Source organism: Cyclopterus lumpus, chromosome 19, assembly GCF_009769545.1.
Source record: "Cyclopterus lumpus isolate fCycLum1 chromosome 19, fCycLum1.pri, whole genome shotgun sequence".
NCBI classification, from domain to species: Eukaryota; Metazoa; Chordata; class Actinopteri; order Perciformes; family Cyclopteridae; genus Cyclopterus; species Cyclopterus lumpus.
The window spans coordinates 19,143,679-19,165,801 of NC_046984.1; the positions used below are offsets into that span (position 1 = coordinate 19,143,679).

Below are 22,123 nucleotides of genomic sequence, written 5' to 3' on the forward strand. Positions count from 1 at the left end.
CGTGACACCGGAAGGTGTGAGTGAGTCATCTTCGTGCAGAGACGATCTCTGAGCTCCACCATCTCTTTCGGTAGTCGGTGATTGAAGCAGCTCCCGGAGCTTTCACACATTTCACCGACAGCTTCCTCCGGATCCAGGACCTGCGGTGTTCTGGGTCTGGGTGCAGGTGTGACTCGGGTGCCCCCCACCCCGCTCAGGCCCACACGTGACCGCGGTGATGCCGACAGCTCGCAGACGCCAAACCGACAAGAATCCGGTAAATGCATTGACGTTCCTCCCGGAGCTTTCAGTCTTCTTCTGTCGATTAGGACCGAGTGCGCGTGCGCCGATTTCCTCCCCAATATCCATTCAATCAATAACCTGAAAGCATCACGTGAACAAACTAATCGATGAATTAAATACAAGTTCCGATTACAGGGATCAATAACTGATCCTCAACCGAAACGTCTTATTTTTAAAAATATAAAATAAAATAAGATATTTGTAAACATACCTTTTATTTTAAAAGTAAGTCAATGCACATTCTTTATTAAAGTAAAATAAGATCCTTTAATTATCGCTTTCAGGTTTTAAACAGACCTTTATTTTGAAAGGTGTATTTTCACATTAAGTTAATCTGTAATATTATGAATAGTTTTTATGTTTAAGAGGTTTTAATGAATGGACCATTTAAAGCCTCTTGGTTGTTATATAAACTGCTGAGCTTAACTAAACCCTTAAACAACTAAATTTAAATATTATTTAGATAAAATCAGAACATTTAAAAATCTGGTAGGTTACTTTATTTGTAAAATATCAAATGATTTAGAATGGACCACCACAGCGTCCTTCCAGAGCTCAGTGGTGGTCTTATGGACACCTTTCCACATCTTTGGGCAAAGTGCTGATTTCTGGATTTCATTACTAAAATCAAAACGAATATGAAGAGTGACATGCCTGTTCTCTGCATCCCGAGGCCATCATGTTACATATGTAACATATGATCATGTTACATATGTAACATGATCATATGTTACATGTTCATATGATCATATGAACATGTAACATGTTACATATGTAACATGATCATATGTAACATGTTCATATGATCATATGAACATGTAACACATGATCATATGTTACATGTTCATATGATCATATGTTACATGTTCATATGATCATATGTTACATGTTCATATGATCATGTTACATCAGCGACTTCATCCTCAGCACGAGACCGGTTAAACATGTCAGTGCACAGAGTCTCCTGTCCAGTCTTTATGTCTCTCTCTCTCTCTCTCTCTCTCTCTCTCTCTCTCTCTCTCTCTCTCTCTCTCTGTGTGTTGAAGCGTTCGTCCAATCAGCTGCAACCAGGAAATGATGTTGGGTGATTGTTTTTCAGCATGAAATAAATAAGCTAGATGTTCTTCTTCCTCATTTAATTGATTCATCTTCATGATCCATTTGAGGTTTCGTTAGCGTTGAGTCAGCGACGAAGAGAAGGAGGTCAAAGGTCGTTCAGCAGCAGAATGTAGCCGAGCAGGATGTCTGAGAATCACTTCCTGTTCTGTTACCGTGGAGATCAGCTGACCTCTGGTGACCTCAGCTCATATTTTAAATGTTTCGTGAATCACAAGTGTTGGTAGTTGATAACATTTGAGACGTTAACGAGAGGAATATTTAACAAAACAACCAGCTGGAGGAAGTACTCTGATCCTTTACAGTAGTAAAACGTACTAATAATCTAAGACGAATAGTACTAAAACAGACTTGTTTTGGTAAAGTACAAAGTACAAAGAAGCTTGTTGAGCAACACCTGGCCAGAGGTACCGCTCCCCTCACACACACCTGAGCACAGATGAGTGAAGACAAAATCAGAAACCTGAAAGATGAGTTTTACTTTCAGACCAGTTCTGTCAGAAAATATTCTAAATATAGTTTCAGATTTTTTGAGTTTCTTTGGATCTTATACAACCTCTATACTCCAGAACCTGTTCTATTAATATATATATATATATATATATATATATATATATATATATATATATATATGTGTATATATATAAATATATTTATTTATGTATATATATAATTATATGTATTTATTGTATATATTATATATAAATATATTATTTATATATATATAAGTATTATATATATATATTTAATATTTATATATATATGTCATATTTATTGTATATATTACAATATATACTATAATCATGAATAAATATCTAATATATGTTTTTATAGTTCTATGTATTTTACTTGTGATTTTGTATGTATTTTATTATATTTAATGTTTTGTACTATTAGGACCTTGAGTCTGAAATACAAGTTGTTGATGATGATATATATTTATTATATATATAATATTTATTAGAATATACATATTAGAATATTTATATTCATGTGTGTGTTTTTATATATATATATATATATATATATATATATATATATACATATTTATATATATATATCACACACAGAGGTCTCTCTCTCTCTCTCTCTATATATATATATATATATATATATATATATATATATATATATATGTGTAATATATATATAATTATTATATATATATAATACATATTGTAATGTATATATATATAATATATATATACATTTATTATATATGTGTATATATAATAAATGTTGTTATATATATACTACATATATATATAATATATATATATATATATATAATACATATATATATATATATATATATATATATATATATATATATATCTCTCTCTCCATCTTTCTCCTGTTGTCGTGGTCTCTAGTCTGAAAGCACCCGTTGCCGTGGCGACATCCTCCAGGTGGGCGGATCAGACAATGGTGTTGACCAATCATCTTCTTCTTCTTTGTGTGTGTGTGTGTGTGTGTGTGTGTGTGTGTGTGTGTGTGTGTTCATCCTGCAGTGAAGCATCATGGGAGCTGGCAGATGGACGAGCCGGCCGAGGGCCAATCAGAGCCTGTGACACACACACACACTATGGAACAAGCCTTCAGCTTAAATACGCTGGTGAGTGTGTGTGTATACTACTACTACTGTTGTTTATACTAGTACTACTAGTAGTACTCTCACCCATCTGTACGGCTTGACGTCCTCCAGGTCTCATGAATCCATTCATAAGTATTTATATACGTTTGGTTGTAATACTCTGTGGTAGTATTTATTTATTTATTCTATTCATTTATTTTGCAGGGACAATACACACTAATCAACAGTTGGACTGTAAGTGAGCCAGAGAGGCTAACTTCCATCTGCTGTCCCTGGCCAGATGTTTTTAAGGCAGCCTAAAATAACAACATCTCAAAATAAAATGGAAATAAAATTCATAGACAAACTGACAACAACATGTAAACAAAACCAATACACAGCAAAAAGAAAGCGTACAACAATAAAGAACAACAGAGACATAACGGGCTGCAGCATCCGGCATCAAACCCAGCTACAATACAACATACATACAAATATAGGACTTATTGATACATGTTGTAGTACTCTGTGGTAGTACTTGGTTGTAGTACTCTGTGGTAGTACTTGGTTGTAGTACTCTGTGGTAGTACTTGGTTGTAGTACTCTGTGGTAGTACTTGGTTGTAGTACTCTGTGGTAGTACTTGGTTGTAGTACTCTGTGGTAGTACTTGGTTGTAGTACTCTGTGGTAGTACTCAGTACTTGGTCTCCTGAATGGAGAACAGGAACAGAGGAGCGTTTATCCTCCTTTCCTGTGAATGAGCTGCGTAACAAGTGCTGCATTCAGGCTCCCAGCGGAGACGGTAAATCTCCGTTTCCTGTCTCAGGACTCGGCTCAGATGTTTGTTTAGAAGTTCTTTATCTTTAATATCAGGACACATTATTTATTACGTTTATCCTTCACAGGACTAAATATGTAAAATGAGTGCAATGTATCTTTAAAGTTTATATTCTTATACATATCCTTTTAATAACACTCTATAGCTTTTCTACTTGTGTTTCCTGAATGTTGCAACGCTTTGTTGTTATTGTTGTTTGTTGTTATTCACACAGAAGAAGCTGGCGGCGGAGCCGGACTACACGGACGTCTCGCTGCCGGCGGCGCAGCGCGTGCGAGCGTTAGCTAAGATCGGCAGCAGCGTGGAGATCAACCAGGACGTGGCGCCCTGGCGCTACTTCCGCTCCGGCGTGGAGATGGAGCGCATGGCGGAGGTCTACCTGCAGGAGGGCAGCCTGGAGAACGCCTACGTGCTCTACACCAAGTTCATCACGTGAGGCCTCATTGGTGGTGGTGGTGTTGTTGTTGTTGTTGTTGTTGTTGTTGTTGTTGTTTTACTCAAGGGCATGTGTGTCCAGTCTGTTTGTAGAGAAGCTGCCCGCTCACAGGGACTACCGGCTCTGCAGCCTTCCAGAGAAGCAGCTCATCATGCAGGTCAATAATACCCCGATCAATAATAACATATTGATTATTAGTCATGAGGACACGGATTGGTGTTGACTTGAAGGTACAGTACGAAGATTAGTCCCCAGACCTGTACATCTACATCTAGTCCATCTAGTCCCCAGACCTGTACATCTACATCTAGTCCATCTAGTCCCCAGACCTGTACATCTACATCTAGTCCATCTAGTCCCCAGACCTGTACATCTACATCTAGTCCATCTAGTCCCCAGACCTGTACATCTACATCTAGTCCATCTAGTCCCCAGACCTGTACATCTACATCTAGTCCATCTAGTCCCCAGACCTGTACATCTACATCTAGTCCATCTAGTCCCCAGACCTGTACATCTACATCTAGTCCATCTAGTCCCCAGACCTGTACATCTACATCTAGTCCATCTAGTCCACAGACCTGTACATCTACATCTAGTCCATCTAGTCCCCAGACCTGTACATCTACATCTAGTCCATCTAGTCCCCAGACCTGTACATCTACATCTAGTCCATCTAGTCCCCAGACCTGTACATCTACATCTAGTCCATCTAGTCCCCAGACCTGTACATCTACATCTAGTCCATCTAGTCCCCAGACCTGTACATCTACATCTAGTCCATCTAGTCCCCAGACCTGTACATCTACATCTAGTCCATCTAGTCCCCAGACCTCTACATCTACATCTAGTCCATCTAGTCCCCAGACCTGTACATCTACATCTAGTCCATCTAGTCCCCAGACCTCTACATCTACATCTAGTCCATCTAGTCCCCAGACCTGTACATCTACATCTAGTCCATCTAGTCCCCAGACCTGTACATCTACATCTAGTCCATCTAGTCCCCAGACCTGTACATCTACATCTAGTCCATCTAGTCCCCAGACCTGTACATCTACATCTAGTCCATCTAGTCCCCAGACCTCTACATCTACATCTAGTCCATCTAGTCCCCAGACCTGTACATCTACATCTAGTCCATCTAGTCCCCAGACCTCTACATCTAGTCCATCTAGTCCCCAGACCTGTACATCTACATCTAGTCCATCTAGTCCCCAGACCTCTACATCTACATCTAGTCCATCTAGTCCCCAGACCTCTACATCTAGTCCCCAGAGCTCTACATCTAGTCCATCTAGTCCCCAGACATCTACATCTAGTCCCCAGACCTCTACATCTACATCTAGTCCATCTAGTCCCCAGACATCTACATCTAGTCCATCTAGTCCCCAGACCTCTACATCTACATCTAGTCCATCTAGTCCCCAGACCTCTACATCTACATCTAGTCCATCTAGTCCCAGACATCTACATCTAGTCCATCTAGTCCCCAGACATCTACATCTAGTCCATCTAGTCCCCAGACCTCTACATCTACATCTAGTCCATCTAGTCCCCAGACCTCTACATCTACATCTAGTCCATCTAGTCCCAGACATCTACATCTAGTCCATCTAGTCCCCAGACATCTACATCTAGTCCCCAGACCTCTACATCTACATCTAGTCCATCTAGTCCATCTAGTCCCCAGACCTCTACATCTACATCTAGTCCATCTAGTCCCCAGACCTCTACATCTACATCTAGTCCATCTAGTCCCCAGACATCTACATCTAGTCCATCTAGTCCCAGACATCTACATCTAGTCCATCTAGTCCCCAGACATCTACATCTAGTCCCCAGACCTCTACATATACATCTAGTCCATCTAGTCCCAGACATCTACATCTAGTCCATCTAGTCCCCAGACATCTACATCTAGTCCATCTAGTCCCAGACATCTACATCTAGTCCATCTAGTCCCCAGACATCTACATCTAGTCCATCTAGTCCCCAGACCTCTACATCTACATCTAGTCCATCTAGTCCCAGACATCTACATCTAGTCCATCTAGTCCCCAGACATCTACATCTAGTTCCCAGACCTCTACATCTAGTCCATCTAGTCGCCAGACCTCTACAGCTACATCTAGTCCATCTAGTCCCCAGATCTCTACATCTAGTCTCCAGATATCTATATCTAGCCCACAGACCTCTACATCTAGTACCCAGACCTCTACATCTAGTCCCCAGACCTCTACATCTAGTCCCCAGGCATCTACATCTAGTCCCCATGCATCTACATCTAGTACAGAGACCTCTACATCTAGTCCCCAGACCTCTACATCTAGTCCCCAGACCTCTACATCTAGTACCCAGACCTCTACATCTCGTACCCAGACCTCTACATCTAGTACCCAGACCTCTACATCTAGTCCCCAGGCATCTACATCTAGTCCCCAGACCTCTACATCTAGTACCCAGACCTCTACATCTAGTCCCCAGACCTCTACATCTAGTCCCCAGACCTCTACATCTAGTACCCAGACCTCTACATCTCGTACCCAGACCTCTACATCTAGTACCCAGACCTCTACATCTAGTCCCCAGGCATCTACATCTAGTCCCCAGACCTCTACATCTCGTACCCAGACCTCTACATCTAGTACCCAGACCTCTACATCTAGTCCCCAGGCATTTACATCTAGTCCCCAGACCTCTACATCTAGTCCTCAGGCATCTACATCTAGTCCCCAGGCATCTACATCTAGTCCATCTAGTCCCCAGACATCTACATCTAGTTCCCAGACCTCTACATCTAGTCCATCTAGTCGCCAGACCTCTACAGCTACATCTAGTCCATCTAGTCCCCAGATCTCTACATCTAGTCTCCAGATATCTATATCTAGCCCACAGATCTCTACATCTAGCCCACAGATCTCTACATCTAGTACCCAGACCTCTACATCTAGTCCCCAGGCATCTACATCTAGTCCCCATGCATCTACATCTAGTACAGAGACCTCTACATCTAGTACCCAGACCTCTACATCTAGTCCCCAGACCTCTACATCTAGTCCCCATGCATCTACATCTAGTACAGAGACCTCTACATCTAGTACCCAGACCTCTACATCTAGTACCCAGACCTCTACATCTAGTCCCCAGACCTCTACATCTAGTACCCATGCATCTACATCTAGTACAGAGACCTCTACATCTAGTCCCCAGACCTCTACATCTAGTCCCCAGGCATCTACATCTAGTACAGAGACCTCTACATCTAGTCCCCAGACCTCTACATCTAGTACCCATGCATCTACATCTAGTACAGAGACCTCTACATCTAGTACCCAGACCTCTACATCTAGTACCCAGACCTCTACATCTAGTACCCAGACCTCTACATCTAGCCCACAGACCTCTACATCTAGTACCCAGACCTCTACATCTAGTCCCCAGGCATCTACATCTAGTCCCCAGGCATCTACATCTAGTCCCCAGACCTCTACATCTAGTCCCCAGACCTCTACATCTAGTCTACAGACCTCTACATCTAGTCCCCAGACCTCTACATGTAGTCCTCAGACCTCTACACCTAGTCTACAGACCTCTACATCTAGTCCCCAGACCTCTACATCTAGTCTACAGACCTCTACATCTAGTACCCAGACCTCTACATGTAGTCCTCAGACCTCTACACCTAGTCTACAGACCTCTAGATCTAGTCCCAGACCTCTGTTTTTCAGTTTTTTGATTGTGTACAGTTACTTGTTGTCTAGTAGCAGCACTAATGCTAATGTTAGCATTATTAGTAGTATTCATGTTTTGTCTCTATAGAAACTTCAGGAAGTGGCTTTTCCTCGTAAAGACGAGTTGAAGAAATGTCTCCAGGAGAAATACAGCAGTGAACACACAGAGTACCTCAGAGCCCAGGTGTGTGTGTGTGTGTGTGTGTGTACCTGTTAATCAGATTACATTACAGGATTATTTAGAAATATTCCCTTAAAGGGCCTTTGTGTGACTTCCTGCCTCCTTAGAGCCCGGCAGCAGTGGTGGTGGATGTGTGTGGTCAGCAGCTGCAGCGCCTCTCCCTATTGGGCGAGGACAGGAGGCGCTACCTGCTATTGGAGGAGGAGCGTCAGCGTGTTGCTGCCCTGCGACGCATGCAGATTGAATCGGAGCAGTTCCGCTACTTTGAGGACCAGCTGAGGCGTCAGGAACTGGCCAATAGGAGAGGAGAGGAGGAGGAGCAAAAGGTGACAGATTAGGCCACACTGTAGTACTCACACTGTGTGTCAGTACTAGTTCTGCAGTGACATGTTCGTCCTTCAGGTGGAGAACAAAGTGTCTGAGGTGACAGACGGCTCCTGTCTGCCTCAGCAGCCAATCAGAGACGGCGTACGACCCCAGGAGGCGGACCTTAACAGGAACAGACCGCCAGCGCCCATCAGCCAACCAGCTGCCACGCTGGCCGGAGTACACAGTGAGTCCACACACACACACACACACATGTACTTGACAATTAGAGGCTATGTGTTAGCATCATAGACAGTTTATAAAAAGTGGACGCAGTTGTCATTACGTCTCTTGTTGGTTTGTGGACATTTTGAAGCCTCCAGTTCAGCGTTTTGGTTGTCGCCATCTTGTTTTCTGCAACCAGTGAATAGGAAGTGACTGAGGAGAAGTGACGTAGAGACCTGTCATTCAGCTTGTTGCCCCGCCCTAAAGCATACCCTGCTTTATTAGTCTGTTTGCCTCTAAATGACCATCATCGCCCCCTGGTGGTCAGGATAGAATGCAGCTTTAACACATGAAGCATAGACTTCTATACAACCAGAGGAGTCGCCCCCTGGTGGTCAGGAGAGAGAATGCAGCTTTAACACATGAAGCATATACTTCTATACAACCAGAGGAGTCGCCCCCTGGTGGTCAGGAGAGGAAATGCAGCTTTAACACATGAAGCATATACTTATATACAACCAGAGGAGTCGCCCCCTGGTGGTCAGGAGAGAGAATGCAGCTTTAACACATGAAGCATAGACTTCTATACAACCAGAGGAGTCGCCCCCTGGTGGTCAGGAGAGGAAATGCAGCTTTAACACATGAAGCATATACTTCTATACAACCAGAGGAGTCGCCCCCTGGTGGTCAGGAGAGGAAATGCAGCTTTAACACATGAAGCATATACTTCTATACAACCAGAGGAGTCGCCCCCTGGTGGTCAGGAGAGGAAATGCAGCTTTAACACATGAAGCATATACTTCTATACAACCAGAGGAGTCGCCCCTGGTGGTCAGGAGAGAGAATGCAGCTTTAACACATGAAGCATTGACTTCTATACAACCAGAGGAGTCGCCCCCTGGTGGTCAGTAGAGAGAATGCAGCTTTAACACATGAAGCATAGACTTCTATACAACCAGAGTCGCCGCCCCCTGGTGGTCAGGAGAGAGAATGCAGCTTCAACACATGAAACATAGACTTCTATACAACCAGAGGAGTGTCTCCTGGTTGAAAATGAAGTCTGTGTGTGTTTGTTTTGTGTGTGCAGCTCAGAGGGTGGAGGGTTTGAGGCGGGTGGTGATTCCCAGAGACCTGATGTATCGGTTCCTCCTGCTGGCCGACTCCAACACAGCCAGAGGGATCGAGACCTGTGGAGTCCTCTGTGGACGACTGGTGAGGCCGTCTCCTCTGTGCAGGTGATCTCACCTGAGCTGCTCACCGACACCACCTCTCTCCCTCAGACACACAACGAGTTCCTGCTGACTCACGTCGTGGTCCCCAAACAGTCGGCCGGTCCAGACTTCTGCGACATGGAGAACGTGGAGGAGCTGTTCGGTTTCCAGGACCAGCAGAGCCTGCTGACGCTCGGCTGGATACACGTAGGACTGCACGCTAAACACACGTAGAAGTACCTGCGTTAGCTCCCATAGTGTCGGCTATATTTACTTACTGCTATATGTATTTGTGTATATATATATATATATATATATATATATATATATATATATATATATATAATTGTTTTGATTATATATATTTAAATTCATACAGTCAAGGTCCAGATAGTACAAAACATTAAATAGAATGATGTACATAGACTTAGGAATGCCCATAAATAGACAGCTGGTTGCGTGTAGAGCTAAACCTCTATTACATTCATACGTCAGTCCATCAGCTGGGACTATGAACATGGCACCGCTCTACTCCACCTCGCTCTCTTCGGTAATATTCTCATGGCATCATTAAGAGTTACCTTGTGTCTCTGTAAGCTTGTATATATGTGTGTGACCTCTGACCCCTTAGACCCATCCCACTCAGACGGCCTTCCTCTCCAGCGTCGACCTTCACACTCATTGCTCTTATCAGCTGATGCTGCCTGAAGCCGTCGCCATCGTGTGCGCTCCCAAACACAACGAGTAGGTACACACACACACACACACACACACACTTTATGTGGATTATGAGGACCTCCTCTAACCCCCCCCCCTCCCCTCTCAGTACCGGTGTGTTCAGGTTAACGGATCCCGGGATGTCCGAGGTTTCTGTCTGCAGACTGAAGGGGTTCCACCCTCACTCCAAGGAGCCGCCTCTCTTTAGTGTGAGCACCCTCTTCTGATTGGACCAGAGCCGTGATCCTCCAGACCTCGACCAATCAGAGCCCCCCACTGATAATTTAGTCTGTGAACGCCCCACGCACTTTTAGTCTGTGAACGCCCCACACTCTTTTAGTCTGTGAACGCCCCACGTTCCTTTAGTCTGTGAACGCCCCACACTCTTTTAGTCTGTGAACGCCCCACGCTCTTTTTAGTCTTCGAACACTGAATGCTCTTTTAGTCTGTGAACGCCCCACACTCTTTATGGTCTGTGAACGCCCCACGCTCTTTATGGTCTGTGAACACCCAACACTCTTTTTAGTCTTTGAACGCCCACGCTCTTTATAGTCTGTGAACGCCCCACGCGTATATATGTATATGTATATATATATGTATATATATATGTATATATATATATATATGTATATACATATATATATACATATATATATACATATATATATATATATATATATATGTATATATATATATGTGTATATATATGTATATATATGTATATATATATATATGTATATATATATATATATATATATGTATATATATATATATATATGTATATACATATATATATATATATACATATATATATATACATATATATGTATATATATATATATATATATGTATATATATATATATATATATATATATATATACATATATATACATATATATGTATATATATAATGTGATATAATGATGTGACTCGCGCAGGTAAATCATTCCAGACTCTCTCTCCCTATCTCTCTCTGTGTCTCTCGCCCTCTTAGGTGTGTAAACACGTGGTTTTGAGGGACTCGAAGATCAGCCTGCTGGACCTCAGGTGACAGACAGGAGGCGCTGTCTGTCCTTTTACTGCTGGCTGTCTTTAACCTCTGAAGAGGAAACTGTGAACACATTGCCATTGTGTGTGTGTTTTAACAAAGTCACTGTTGATGTATTTAAATTGTTCTACAAAATGTTTGCTTTGCTTTTAAAACCAGCTGTAAATATATATAAATCTATATTTTTGCAGTTTTTCCTGCAGTGAAACATCTGATGTGTTTTAATGAAGAACAAACGGATGGCGTGACGTTGAGTGCCTTCTTAAGAAAAGTCGACATGCGTAACGCAGACGCTCTCTCGTTCCCTGAAGCGTAAAGCAGACGCTCTCTCGTTCCCTGAAGCGTAAAGCAGACGCTCTCTCCTTCCCTGAAGCGTAAAGCAGACGCTCTCTCGTTCCCTGAAGCGTAAAGCAGACGCTCTCTCGTTCCCTGAAGCGTAAAGCAGACGCTCTCTCGTTCCCTGAAGCGTAAAGCAGACGCTCTCTCCTTCCCTGAAGCGTAAAGCAGACGCTCTCTCCTTCCCTGAAGCGTAAAGCAGACGCTCTCTCGTTCCCTGAAGCGTAAAGCAGACGCTCTCTCCTTCCCTGAAGCGTAAAGCAGACGCTCTCTCCTTCCCTGAAGCGTAAAGCAGACGCTCTCTCGTTCCCTGAAGCGTAAAGCAGACGCTCTCTCCTTCCCTGAAGCGTAAAGCAGACGCTCTCTCCTTCCCTGAAGCGTAAAGCAGACGCTCTCTCGTTCCCTGAAGCGTAAAGCAGACGCTCTCTCGTTCCCTGAAGCGTAAAGCAGACGCTCTCTCCTTCCCTGAAGCGTAAAGCAGACGCTCTCTCCTTCCCTGAAGCGTAAAGCAGACGCTCTTGTTCCCTGAAGCGTAAAGCAGACGCTCTCTCGTTCCCTACGACGTAAAGCAGACGCTCTCTCGTTCCCTGAAGCGTAAAGCAGACGCTCTCTCCTTCCCTGAAGCGTAAAGCAGACGCTCTCTCGTTCCCTGAAGTGTAAAGCAGACGCTCTCTCCTTCCCTGAAGCGTAAAGCAGACGCTCTCTCGTTCCCTGAAGCGTAAAGCAGACGCTCTCTCGTTCCCTGAAGCGTAAAGCAGACGCTCTCTCGTTCCCTACGACGTAAAGCAGACGCTCTCTCGTTCCCTGAAGCGTAAAGCAGACGCTCTCTCCTTCCCTGAAGCGTAAAGCAGACGCTCTCTCCTTCCCTGAAGCGTAAAGCAGACGCTCTCTCGTTCCCTGAAGCGTAAAGCAGACGCTCTCTCGTTCCCTGAGGCGTAAAGCAGACGCTCTCTCCTTCCCTGAGGCGTAAAGCAGACGCTCTCTCGTTCCCTGAGGCGTAAAGCAGACGCTCTCTCGTTCCCTGAAGCGTAAAGCAGACGCTCTCTTGTTCCCTGAGGCGTAAAGTAGACGCTCTCTCGTTCCTTGAGCCGTAAAGCAGACGCTCTCTCGTTCCCTGAAGCGTAAAGCAGACGCTCTCTCGTTCCCTGAGACGTTTTTGTCTCCTTCAGGCAGGGTTAGAGTGTGTGTGTGTGTGAGAGAGTGGGTGTGTGTGTGTGAGAGTGTGTGTGTGAGTGTGTGTGTGTGTACTGTTTTTAAAACAGCCGTATCTAGTTGGAGATTCTCTCTGAACACAGTTGAAGGTAGAAGTGAAAGCAGTTGAAGTGGATCACGTTTACATGAAGCAGAAGAATCAGAAACCAGATCTGAAGAAAGTGAACGACATTGAAGCGTTGAAATAAACAAACAGTTTATCTTGTATGAAAGCTCTTTATTGTCGTCTGTCACTTCCATGTTGTTGACCTCACGGAGCCACGCCCCCTGTTCACCACGCCACTGCTAACATCATCATTACAGCTGTGACATCATTGCGACGCTCAAGCTTAATTCATCAAAAATAAAAACACTCTTTTATGACAACAAACGGTACGGACATGGGGGCGGGGCCTCGAGAAGGGGGCGGGGCCGCGGGTGGAGCGAGAGCAGGTGGTGGAGGTTAAAGGTGGAGGAACGTTCACAGTTTCAAGGTGAGCACAGGAGGAGGAGGAGGAGGAGTGAGCTGAAACTAGATTTGATGACATCACTTCCCTTTAACGAGCTGTCGGAATAAAAAACCTTTGAGCATCTTCCTAAATAGATCTGATCTGGGACCCATTAGCTGGTCCTCAGTGAGGGTTAGAATGAGATGGGGGGGGGGGGCGCCCAGACGGATCTCTAGAAGCACTTGCGGTGGACGATGGAGGGCCCGGCTTCGTCATACTCCTGCTTGCTGATCCACATCTGCTGGAAGGTGGAGAGGGAAGCCAGGATGGAGCCGCCGATCCAGACCGAGTACTTCCTCTCTGGGGGGGCGATGATCTGCGGGATCAGATTAAGGTTAGACTCGAGGTCGGACCCCCCGCAGGGCGCTCAGGTGGCCGAGACGCGCGGCGCTCACCTTGATCTTCATGGTGCTCGGGGCCAGAGCCGTGATCTCCTTCTGCATGCGGTCGGCGATGCCCGGGTACATGGTGGTGCCGCCCGACAGCACGTTGTTGGCGTACAGGTCCTTACGGATGTCGATGTCGCACTTCATGATGCTGTTGTAGGTCGTCTCGTGAATACCCGCCGACTCCATACCTGCAGGAGGGACGAGGAGGTGAGACGGGAGGGAGGACAGACAGACAGACAGAGAGAGAGACAGACACAGACAGACAGGCACACAGACAGACACACAGACAGAAAGACACACAGACAGACCGATGAAGGAGGGCTGAACAGGGTCTCGGGACAGCGGAACCTCTCGTTGCCGATGGTGATAACCTGTCCATCAGGGAGCTCGACAGACAGACAGACACACAGACACACAGAGAGACACACAGAGAGACACACAGACAGACAGACACACAGACAGAGACACACAGACAGAGAGACACACAGACAGACCGATGAAGGAGGGCTGGAACAGGGTCTCGGGGCAGCGGAACCTCTCGTTGCCGATGGTGATGACCTGTCCGTCAGGGAGCTCGTAGCTCTTCTCCAGAGAGGTGGAGGTCGCCGCAGTCCCCATCTCGTTCTCAAAGTCCAGCGCCACGTAGCACAGCTTCTCCTTGATGTCCCGCACGATCTCCCGCTCCGCTGCAGAGACACAGGACCACACCGGGTCAGACGGGCCTGACCGCGGAGACACTGACCTGCGGGAGGACGCGTACCCGTGGTGACGAAGCTGTAGCCGCGCTCCGTCAGGATCTTCATGAGGTAGTCGGTGAGGTCGCGACCCGCCAGGTCCAACCTCATGATGGCGTGAGGCAGAGCGTAGCCCTCGTAGATCGGCACGTTGTGAGTCACGCCGTCCCCAGAGTCCAGCACGATACCTGGGAGGACAGACGGGTAGAGGGATGGGTAGAGAGACGGGTAGAGGGTTAGGTTAGAGGGACGGGTAGAGAGAGGGGTAGAGGGATGGGTAGAGAGACGGGCAGGGGGTTAGGTTAGAGGGACGGGTAGAGAGACGGGCAGGGGGTTAGGTTAGAGGGATGGGCAGAGAGACGGGTATAGAGACAGGTAGATGGGTGGGTAGAGAGACGGGTAGAGGGATGGGTTAGAGGGACGGGTAGAGGGTTAGGTTAGAGGGACGGGTAGAGAGACGGGCAGGGGGTTAGGTTAGAGGGATTGGCAGAGAGACGGGTAGAGAGACAGGTAGATGGGTGGGTAGAGAGACGGGTAGAGGGATGGGTTAGAGGGATGGGTAGAGGGTTAGGTTAGAGGGACGGGTAGAGAGAGGGGTAGAGAGACGGGTAGAGGGATGGGTAGAGTGACGGGTAGAGGGTTAGGTTAGAGGGACGGGTAGAGAGAGGGGTAGAGAGACAGGTAGATGGGTGGGTAGAGAGATGGTAGAGGGATGGGTTAGAGGGAGGGGTAGAGAGACAGGTAGAGAGACGGGTAGAGGGATGGGTTAGAGGGACGGATAGAGAGACTGGTAGAGGTTTAGGTTAGAGGGACGGGTAGAGAGACAGGTAGAGTGTTAGGGTAGGGAGAGGGGTAGAGGGATAGGTAGAGGGTTTGGTTAGAGGGACGGGTAGAGGGATGGGCAGAGACGGGTAGAGGTTTAGGTTAGAGGGACGGGTAGAGAGACGGGGGACAGGAAGAGGAACGGGTAGAGAGACGGGGGACAGGAAGAGGGACGGGTAGAGAGACGGACAGGGAGTTAGGTTAGAGAGACGGGTAGAGTGACGGGTAGAGGGTTAGGTTAGAGGGACGGGTAGAGGGTTAGGTTAGAGGGACGGGTAGAGAGACAGGTAGAGTGTTAGGGTAGGGAGAGGGGTAGAGGGATAGGTAGAGGGTTAGGTTAGAGGGACGGGTAGAGGGATGGGCAGAGAGACGGGTAGAGGGTTAGGTTGGAGAGACGGGTAGAGAGACGGGTAGAGAGTTAGGTTGGAGAGACGGGTAGAGAGTTAGGTTGGAGAGACGGGTAGAGAGTTAGGTTAGAGGGACGGGTAGAGAGACGGGTAGAGGGTTAGGTTGGAGAGACGGGTAGAGAGTTAGGTTAGAGGGACGGGTAGAGAGACAGGTAGAGGGTTAGGTTGGAGAGACGGGTAGAGAGTTAGGTTGGAGAGACGGGTAGAGGGTTAGGTTGGAGAGACGGGGGACAGGAAGAGGAACGGGTAGAGAGACGGGTAGAGGGACAGGACTGAGTTCTAACCATGACCCTGCACCAAGAGGAAGAAATGAAGAAGACGAGGGGGAAGAGGAAGAGTGTGGTTCAACCTGTGGTGCGTCCGGAGGCGTACAAAGACAGGACGGCCTGGATGGCCACGTACATGGCCGGAACATTAAAGGTCTCGAACATGATCTGAAACAGACACAGTATTATTATTATTATTATTATTATTATTATTATTATTATTAGGGTCCTCGTGAAGACTTCGTCGTAGAGGAACCTATTGTTTTTCGAGGAATTCTTCTTCTTATTTTCCTCTCCAAAGAAACCCCTTTTTGGGAACTTTATTGTTTCCCAAAAGCTGTTAAATTTGGTGAAAAATTTGATAATTTGGAGGTCTCGCATTTGGGTACGAATAATTTTCTCTATAGCGCCCCCTTGTGTCAAAAAGACCACGTTTTTTGGTAACAATGACCGATTGACTTGAAATTTAGTACACATGGAACTGCTCTACAAAAAAGTCAATGGTGGCCATAAAATGCGCCAACTTAGATCTTCCGCCATTTTGAATTTTGTAAAATGTTCTCCTAAACGCTAGGTCCAATCTTTACAAAAATGTATGTGGTTCATTATTGGTTCAATGTCATCAGAAGGTATGAAAAGCGTGTTGATATCTCATTGTGTTCAGAAGATATGGGCCAATGAACTTCTAAGGAATGTGGCCTCATAATTAAAGACGCATAACTTCCAAATGACTTGGCCTAACCATACCAGATTACTAGCATATGTCCACATTGAATCCCTTAACGTTCGCTAATTTTTTCATAATATTTGAACATTAAAGGGTGCTGCAGTCAATCGCTCAATATTGCCATTTTTAGCCTTTTTTTGCGTTTTTTCACGTTTTTGGGCGTTGTAAAACAGCGAACTCCACCTAGAGCTTAAACTCGATTTATTCCAAAATCGGGCAGTGTGATCTAGAGACCTTAGCCATTAAAAGTTATAAAAGGATTTAAAAAATATAAAACTGTGTGTAGGGCGCAACTTCAAAGAAACGCCATTCGCCATGAAAATGTAAGTTGTTTTAACTCTGCCATACATTATGTAATCTGCTCCATATTTCTCATGTCATGACATCCTGACCCTGAAGACATCCATATGATAATTTAGCATTCTAGTCATAGCGCCAGCTAGTAGCAACATTAAGTTAAATGTTTTCTACTGTTATACCCTTCTCCTCACAGATTAATCAGATCCCTCTCAGAATGTGTCAGAATAGACTTAAGACCTTGATAATGCTTCACCGTGAAGGTTGTATGGACTCGTTGAAGGGCGGCGAGTTGGAGCATCGGCGAAGTTTGATCGGCGAAGTCTGATCGGCGAAGTTTGATCCTTCACCGTGACTGAATAAACCAATGTAACATGCTCCAAACGTAACTAAACTTAGCACATTTAAAGTCAAAGATGTAGTTACCTGATACGATTTTAATGCTTCAGAATGGTAATATGGCTCGATAGCGCCCCCTACAAATATTAATTTAAGCAACCCCAGCGCTACGTTTCACCTACATTTATGAAACTTGGTAGGCATATGAAAAACATGTAAACTGAAAAGAAACGGTACCGGAAGTCAGTTTGTGTGATTTTTCAGTAATTCTTGTGTATTTCATGCCACTACATGTTACTGAACTCCTGATGAAGGGAATTTATCAGATCCCCTTCAAATGTATTATGTTGATGCATGTTGTCTCGGGCCATACGGTGGTGGAGTCTAATTTCCAGCATTGCGTCAAGCCAGTACCCCCGACGTGGAGGAGGAACAAGGACCCGCACATCTCTGCTTGCAGCTTTAATTATTACCATTCTAATTTTGATTATTGTTATTATATTATTCAGTTATTTAGTATTTAGCTATTATAATCATTTGGATGGGATGTTGTTATGTAGTATTATGTCGTGAGTTGTGTATTGTAGTACCATCAGTAGTGCCATCAGTAGTACTATCAGCAGTACCATCAGGAGTTCTTTTATGGAACCAGCTTCCACTTTCAGTCCGGGAGGCAGACACAGTCACCTCATTTAAGAATAGACTTAAGACTTTCCTCTTTAATAGTGCTTATAGTTAGGGCTGAATCAGGTTTGTCCTGGTCCAGCCCCTTGATATGCTGCTATAGGCTTATAGGCTGCTGGGGGATGTTTTAGGATACACTGAGCACCTATCTCCTCTTCTCTCTCTCCTTATGGATGAATTTACATCTCTCCATTGCTCATTATTCATAATTTCTGTCATATTCATTGAATGTGTTGTAACTCTGTAACTCTGTTCATCTGTACATGACATCTATTGCTTCTGTCCATCCGGGGAGAGGGATCCTCCTCTGTTGCTCTCCTGAAGGTTTCTTCACTTTTTTCCCAATGAAAGGGTTTATTCTATTTCAGTTTTTCCTGATCCGATGTGAGGTCCTGGGATGTCGTATGTGTACAGATTGTAAAGCCCTCTGAGGCGAATTTGTAATTTGTGATATTGGGCTATACAAAATAAACTGAATTGAATAATCCTCACTAATGAACACCACTTTGTAGTTTTCTTTCAGCGTGAATACAATCAGCTGAAGTAAAAAACTAACATTAGGCTACAAAGGAATTCCACCACGGTCAGATGACTTCTAGTCAGCACCACTAAGCTAAAGAAAAACTAGTGTTCTCGTGATTAGGGCTGAATCAGGTTTGCCCTGGTCCAGCCCCTTGATATGCTGCTATAGGCTTATAGGTTGCTGGGGGATGTTTTAGGATACACTGAGCACCTATCTCCTCTTCTCTCTCTCCTTATGGATGAATTTACATCTCTCCATTGCACCTTATTAACTCTGCTTCCTCCCCGGAGTCGTTGTGACTTCACGTCTCATAGGGTCCATTGGACCTGGAGGTGTCTGATACTGGTGAGCCGGCCTCCCATTGGCCCTGCTGATGCCCCACCCCCCCTCCTCTCTACCTCCTTCTGTTTCATGGATTGGAGTTCCATTCATACATTGTCATATTCATGTAATGTGTTTATGTAACTCTGTAACTCTGTTCATCTGGTCACATGACATCTATTCATCTGTCCATCCAGGGAGAGGGATCCTCCTCTGTTGCTCTTCTGAAGGTTTCTTCCCTTTTTTCCCTGTCAAAGGTTATTTTTGGGGAGTTTTTCCTGATCCGATGTGAGGTCAAAGGTCAGGGATGTCGTATGTGTACAGATTGTAAAGCCCTCTGAGGCAAATTTGTAATTTGTGATATTGGGCTATACAAAAATAAACTGAATTGAATTGAATAGTACCATGCGTAGTACCCTCAGTAGTACCATCAGTAGTATCATGAGTAGTGCCATCAGTAGTACCCTCAGTAGTACCCTCAGCAGTACCCTCAGTAGTACCATCAGTAGGACCCTCAGTAGGACCATCAGTAGTACCATGAGTAGTATCATAAGTAGTACCATCAGTAGTATCATGAGTAGTGCCATCAGTAGTACCCTCAGTAGGACCTTCAGTAGTACCCTCAGTAGTACCCTCAGTAGTCAGCAGTACCATCAGCAGTACCATCAGTAGTACCCTCAGCAGTACCCTCAGTAGGACCTTCAGTAGTACCCTCAGTAGTACCATCAGTAGTACCATCAGTAGTACCCTCAGCAGTACCCTCAGTAGTACCCTCAGTAGTCAGCAGTACCATCAGCAGTACCATCAGTAGTACCCTCAGTAGTCAGCAGTACCATCAGTAGTACCCTCAGCAGTACCATCAGTAGTACTCTCAGCAGTACCATCAGTAGTACCCTCAGTAGTCAGCAGTACCCTCAGTAGTACCCTCAGTAGTCAGCAGTACCATCAGTAGTACCCTCAGCAGTACCATCAGTAGTACTCTCAGCAGTACCATCAGTAGTACCCTCAGTAGTCAGCAGTACCCTCAGCAGTACCATCAGCAGTACCATTAGTAGTACCATCAGTAGTCAGTAGTACTCTCAGCAGTACCATCAGTAGTACCCTCAGTAGTACCATCAGTAGTACCCTCAGCAGTACCATCAGTAGTACCCTCAGTAGTCAGCAGTACCCTCAGCAGTACCATCAGCAGTACCATTAGTAGTACCATCAGTAGTCAGTAGTACTCTCAGCAGTACCATCAGTAGTACCCTCAGTAGTACCATCAGTAGTACCCTCAGCAGTACCATCAGCAGTACCATCAGTAGTCAGTAGTACTCTCAGCAGTACCATCAGTAGTACCATCAGTAGTCAGTAGTACTCTCAGCAGTACCATCAGTAGTACCCTCAGTAGTCAGCAGTACCCTCAGCAGTACCATCAGTAGTACCATCAGTAGTCAGTAGTACTCTCAGCAGTACCATCAGTAGTACCCTCAGTAGTACCCTCAGTAGTACCATCAGTAGTACCCTCAGTAGTACCCTCAGCAGTACCATCAGTAGTACCATCAGTAGTCAGTAGTACTCTCAGCAGTACCATCAGTAGTACCCTCAGTAGTACCCTCAGCAGTACCATCAGTAGTACCATCAGTAGTCAGTAGTACTCTCAGCAGTACCATCAGTAGTACCCTCAGTAGTACCCTCAGCAGTACCATCAGTAGTACCATCAGTAGTCAGTAGTACTCTCAGCAGTACCATCAGTAGTACCATCAGTAGTCAGTAGTACTCTCAGCAGTACCATCAGTAGTACCATCAGTAGTCAGTAGTACTCTCAGCAGTACCATCAGTAGTACCCTCAGTAGTACCCTCAGTAGTACCCTCAGCAGTACCATCAGTAGTACCATCAGTAGTCAGTAGTACTCTCAGCAGTACCATCAGTAGTACCCTCAGTAGTACCATCAGTAGTACCCTCAGTAGTACCCTCAGTAGTACCCTCAGCAGTACCATCAGTAGTACCCTCAGTAGTACTCTCAGCAGTACCATCAGTAGTACCCTCAGTAGTACCCTCAGTAGTACCCTCAGCAGTACCTGAGTCATCTTCTCCCGGTTGGCTTTGGGGTTGAGTGGAGCTTCAGTCAGCAGGGTGGGATGTTCCTCTGGTGCCACTCGCAGCTCGTTGTAGAATGAGTGATGCCAGATCTGACCAATCACAGAGCAGATCACATGATCACAGTTATTGATCGGGATCAATAACACTTGAATATATTAATATCTGGATGTTATAGACCTTCTCCATGTCGTCCCAGTTGGTGATGATTCCGTGCTCAATGGGATATTTCAGAGTCAGGATTCCTCTTTTACTCTGAGCCTCATCTCCAACATAGCTGTCCTTCTGTCCCATACCCACCATCACACCCTGAGAGAGAGAGAGAGAGAGAGAGAGAGAGAGAGAGAGAGAGAGAGAGAGAGAGAGAGAGAGAGAGAGAGAGAGAGAGAGAGAGAGAGAGAGAGACAGAGAGAGAGAGAGAGAGAGAGAGAGAGAGAGAGAGAGAGAGAGAGAGAGAGAGAGAGAGAGAGAGAGAGAGAGAGAGAGAGAGAGAGAGAGAGAGAGAGAGAGAGAGAGAGAGAGAGAGAGAGAGAGTTCAGTCCTCAATTAGGTCCTCGTCCACCAGGGGGCGTGGCCTGCCCGCACACCCCTGAGATGAACCAATCACTGCTCTCCAGCCTTAGTGTGCCTCACCTGGTGGCGGGGCCGGCCCACGATGGAGGGGAAGACGGCTCTGGGGGCGTCGTCTCCAGCGAAGCCGGCCTTACAGAGACCGGATCCATTATCACAGACTAGAGCGGTGCTCTCCTCATCATCACACATGGCTGCAGGGAGCGCTGGGTTATTGATCGGTGATTAGTGATCAGTGAGGTCACTGTGGGGACGGAGAC

General features: G+C 45.5%; 2 protein-coding genes across 8 annotated transcripts in view; one reads left to right on the top strand and one right to left on the bottom strand.

The window, feature by feature from the left end:
- stambpl1 (STAM binding protein-like 1) lies at positions 1–13,423 on the top strand. 2 transcript variants are annotated; one of them, XM_034558041.1, is made up of 13 exons: positions 1–256; positions 2,910–3,013; positions 3,197–3,226; positions 4,024–4,241; positions 4,327–4,402; positions 8,068–8,163; positions 8,268–8,486; positions 8,563–8,713; positions 9,779–9,903; positions 9,972–10,109; positions 10,534–10,646; positions 10,729–10,828; positions 11,615–13,423. In XM_034558041.1, the coding sequence occupies exons 2-13, from the start codon at positions 2,933–2,935 to the stop codon at positions 11,669–11,671; spliced, it is 1,404 nt and encodes a 467-aa protein (XP_034413932.1). In that variant the 5' UTR covers positions 1–256; positions 2,910–2,932; the 3' UTR covers positions 11,672–13,423. The 2 variants fall into 2 exon arrangements, with proteins under 2 accessions (XP_034413932.1, XP_034413933.1); XM_034558042.1 differs by lacking the exon at positions 3,197–3,226.
- acta2 (actin alpha 2, smooth muscle) overlaps positions 13,420–22,123 on the bottom strand; it is a 17,550-nt gene continuing 8,846 nt past the window's right edge. For 5 of the 6 annotated variants that reach the window (XM_034558063.1, XM_034558060.1, XM_034558064.1 and 2 more), the window contains exons 2-9: positions 21,927–22,107; positions 21,474–21,602; positions 21,275–21,385; positions 16,406–16,490; positions 14,854–15,015; positions 14,588–14,779; positions 14,100–14,281; positions 13,421–14,020 (exon numbers count right to left, since the gene is read on the bottom strand). In XM_034558063.1, the coding sequence (XP_034413954.1) occupies positions 13,877–14,020; positions 14,100–14,281; positions 14,588–14,779; positions 14,854–15,015; positions 16,406–16,490; positions 21,275–21,385; positions 21,474–21,602; positions 21,927–22,055 (1,134 nt within the window). In that variant the 5' untranslated portion in view covers positions 22,056–22,107 and the 3' untranslated portion in view covers positions 13,421–13,876. Of the gene's footprint in view, positions 14,021–14,099; positions 14,282–14,587; positions 14,780–14,853; positions 15,016–16,405; positions 16,491–21,274; positions 21,386–21,473; positions 21,603–21,926; positions 22,108–22,123 lie in introns of all 6 variants that reach the window. The other variant, XM_034558059.1, reaches the window with a different exon arrangement.

Coding starts and splice junctions, on each gene's coding strand:
- stambpl1 (XM_034558041.1), top strand. CDS start 2,933: ATGGACGAGCCGGCCGAGGGCCAATCAGAGCCTGTGACACACACACAC. Junction 3,227..4,023: donor CACTAATCAACAGTTGGACT/GTAAGTGAGCCA, acceptor TTATTCACACAG/AAGAAGCTGGCGGCGGAGCC. Junction 10,110..10,533: donor TGACGCTCGGCTGGATACAC/GTAGGACTGCAC, acceptor CTGACCCCTTAG/ACCCATCCCACTCAGACGGC.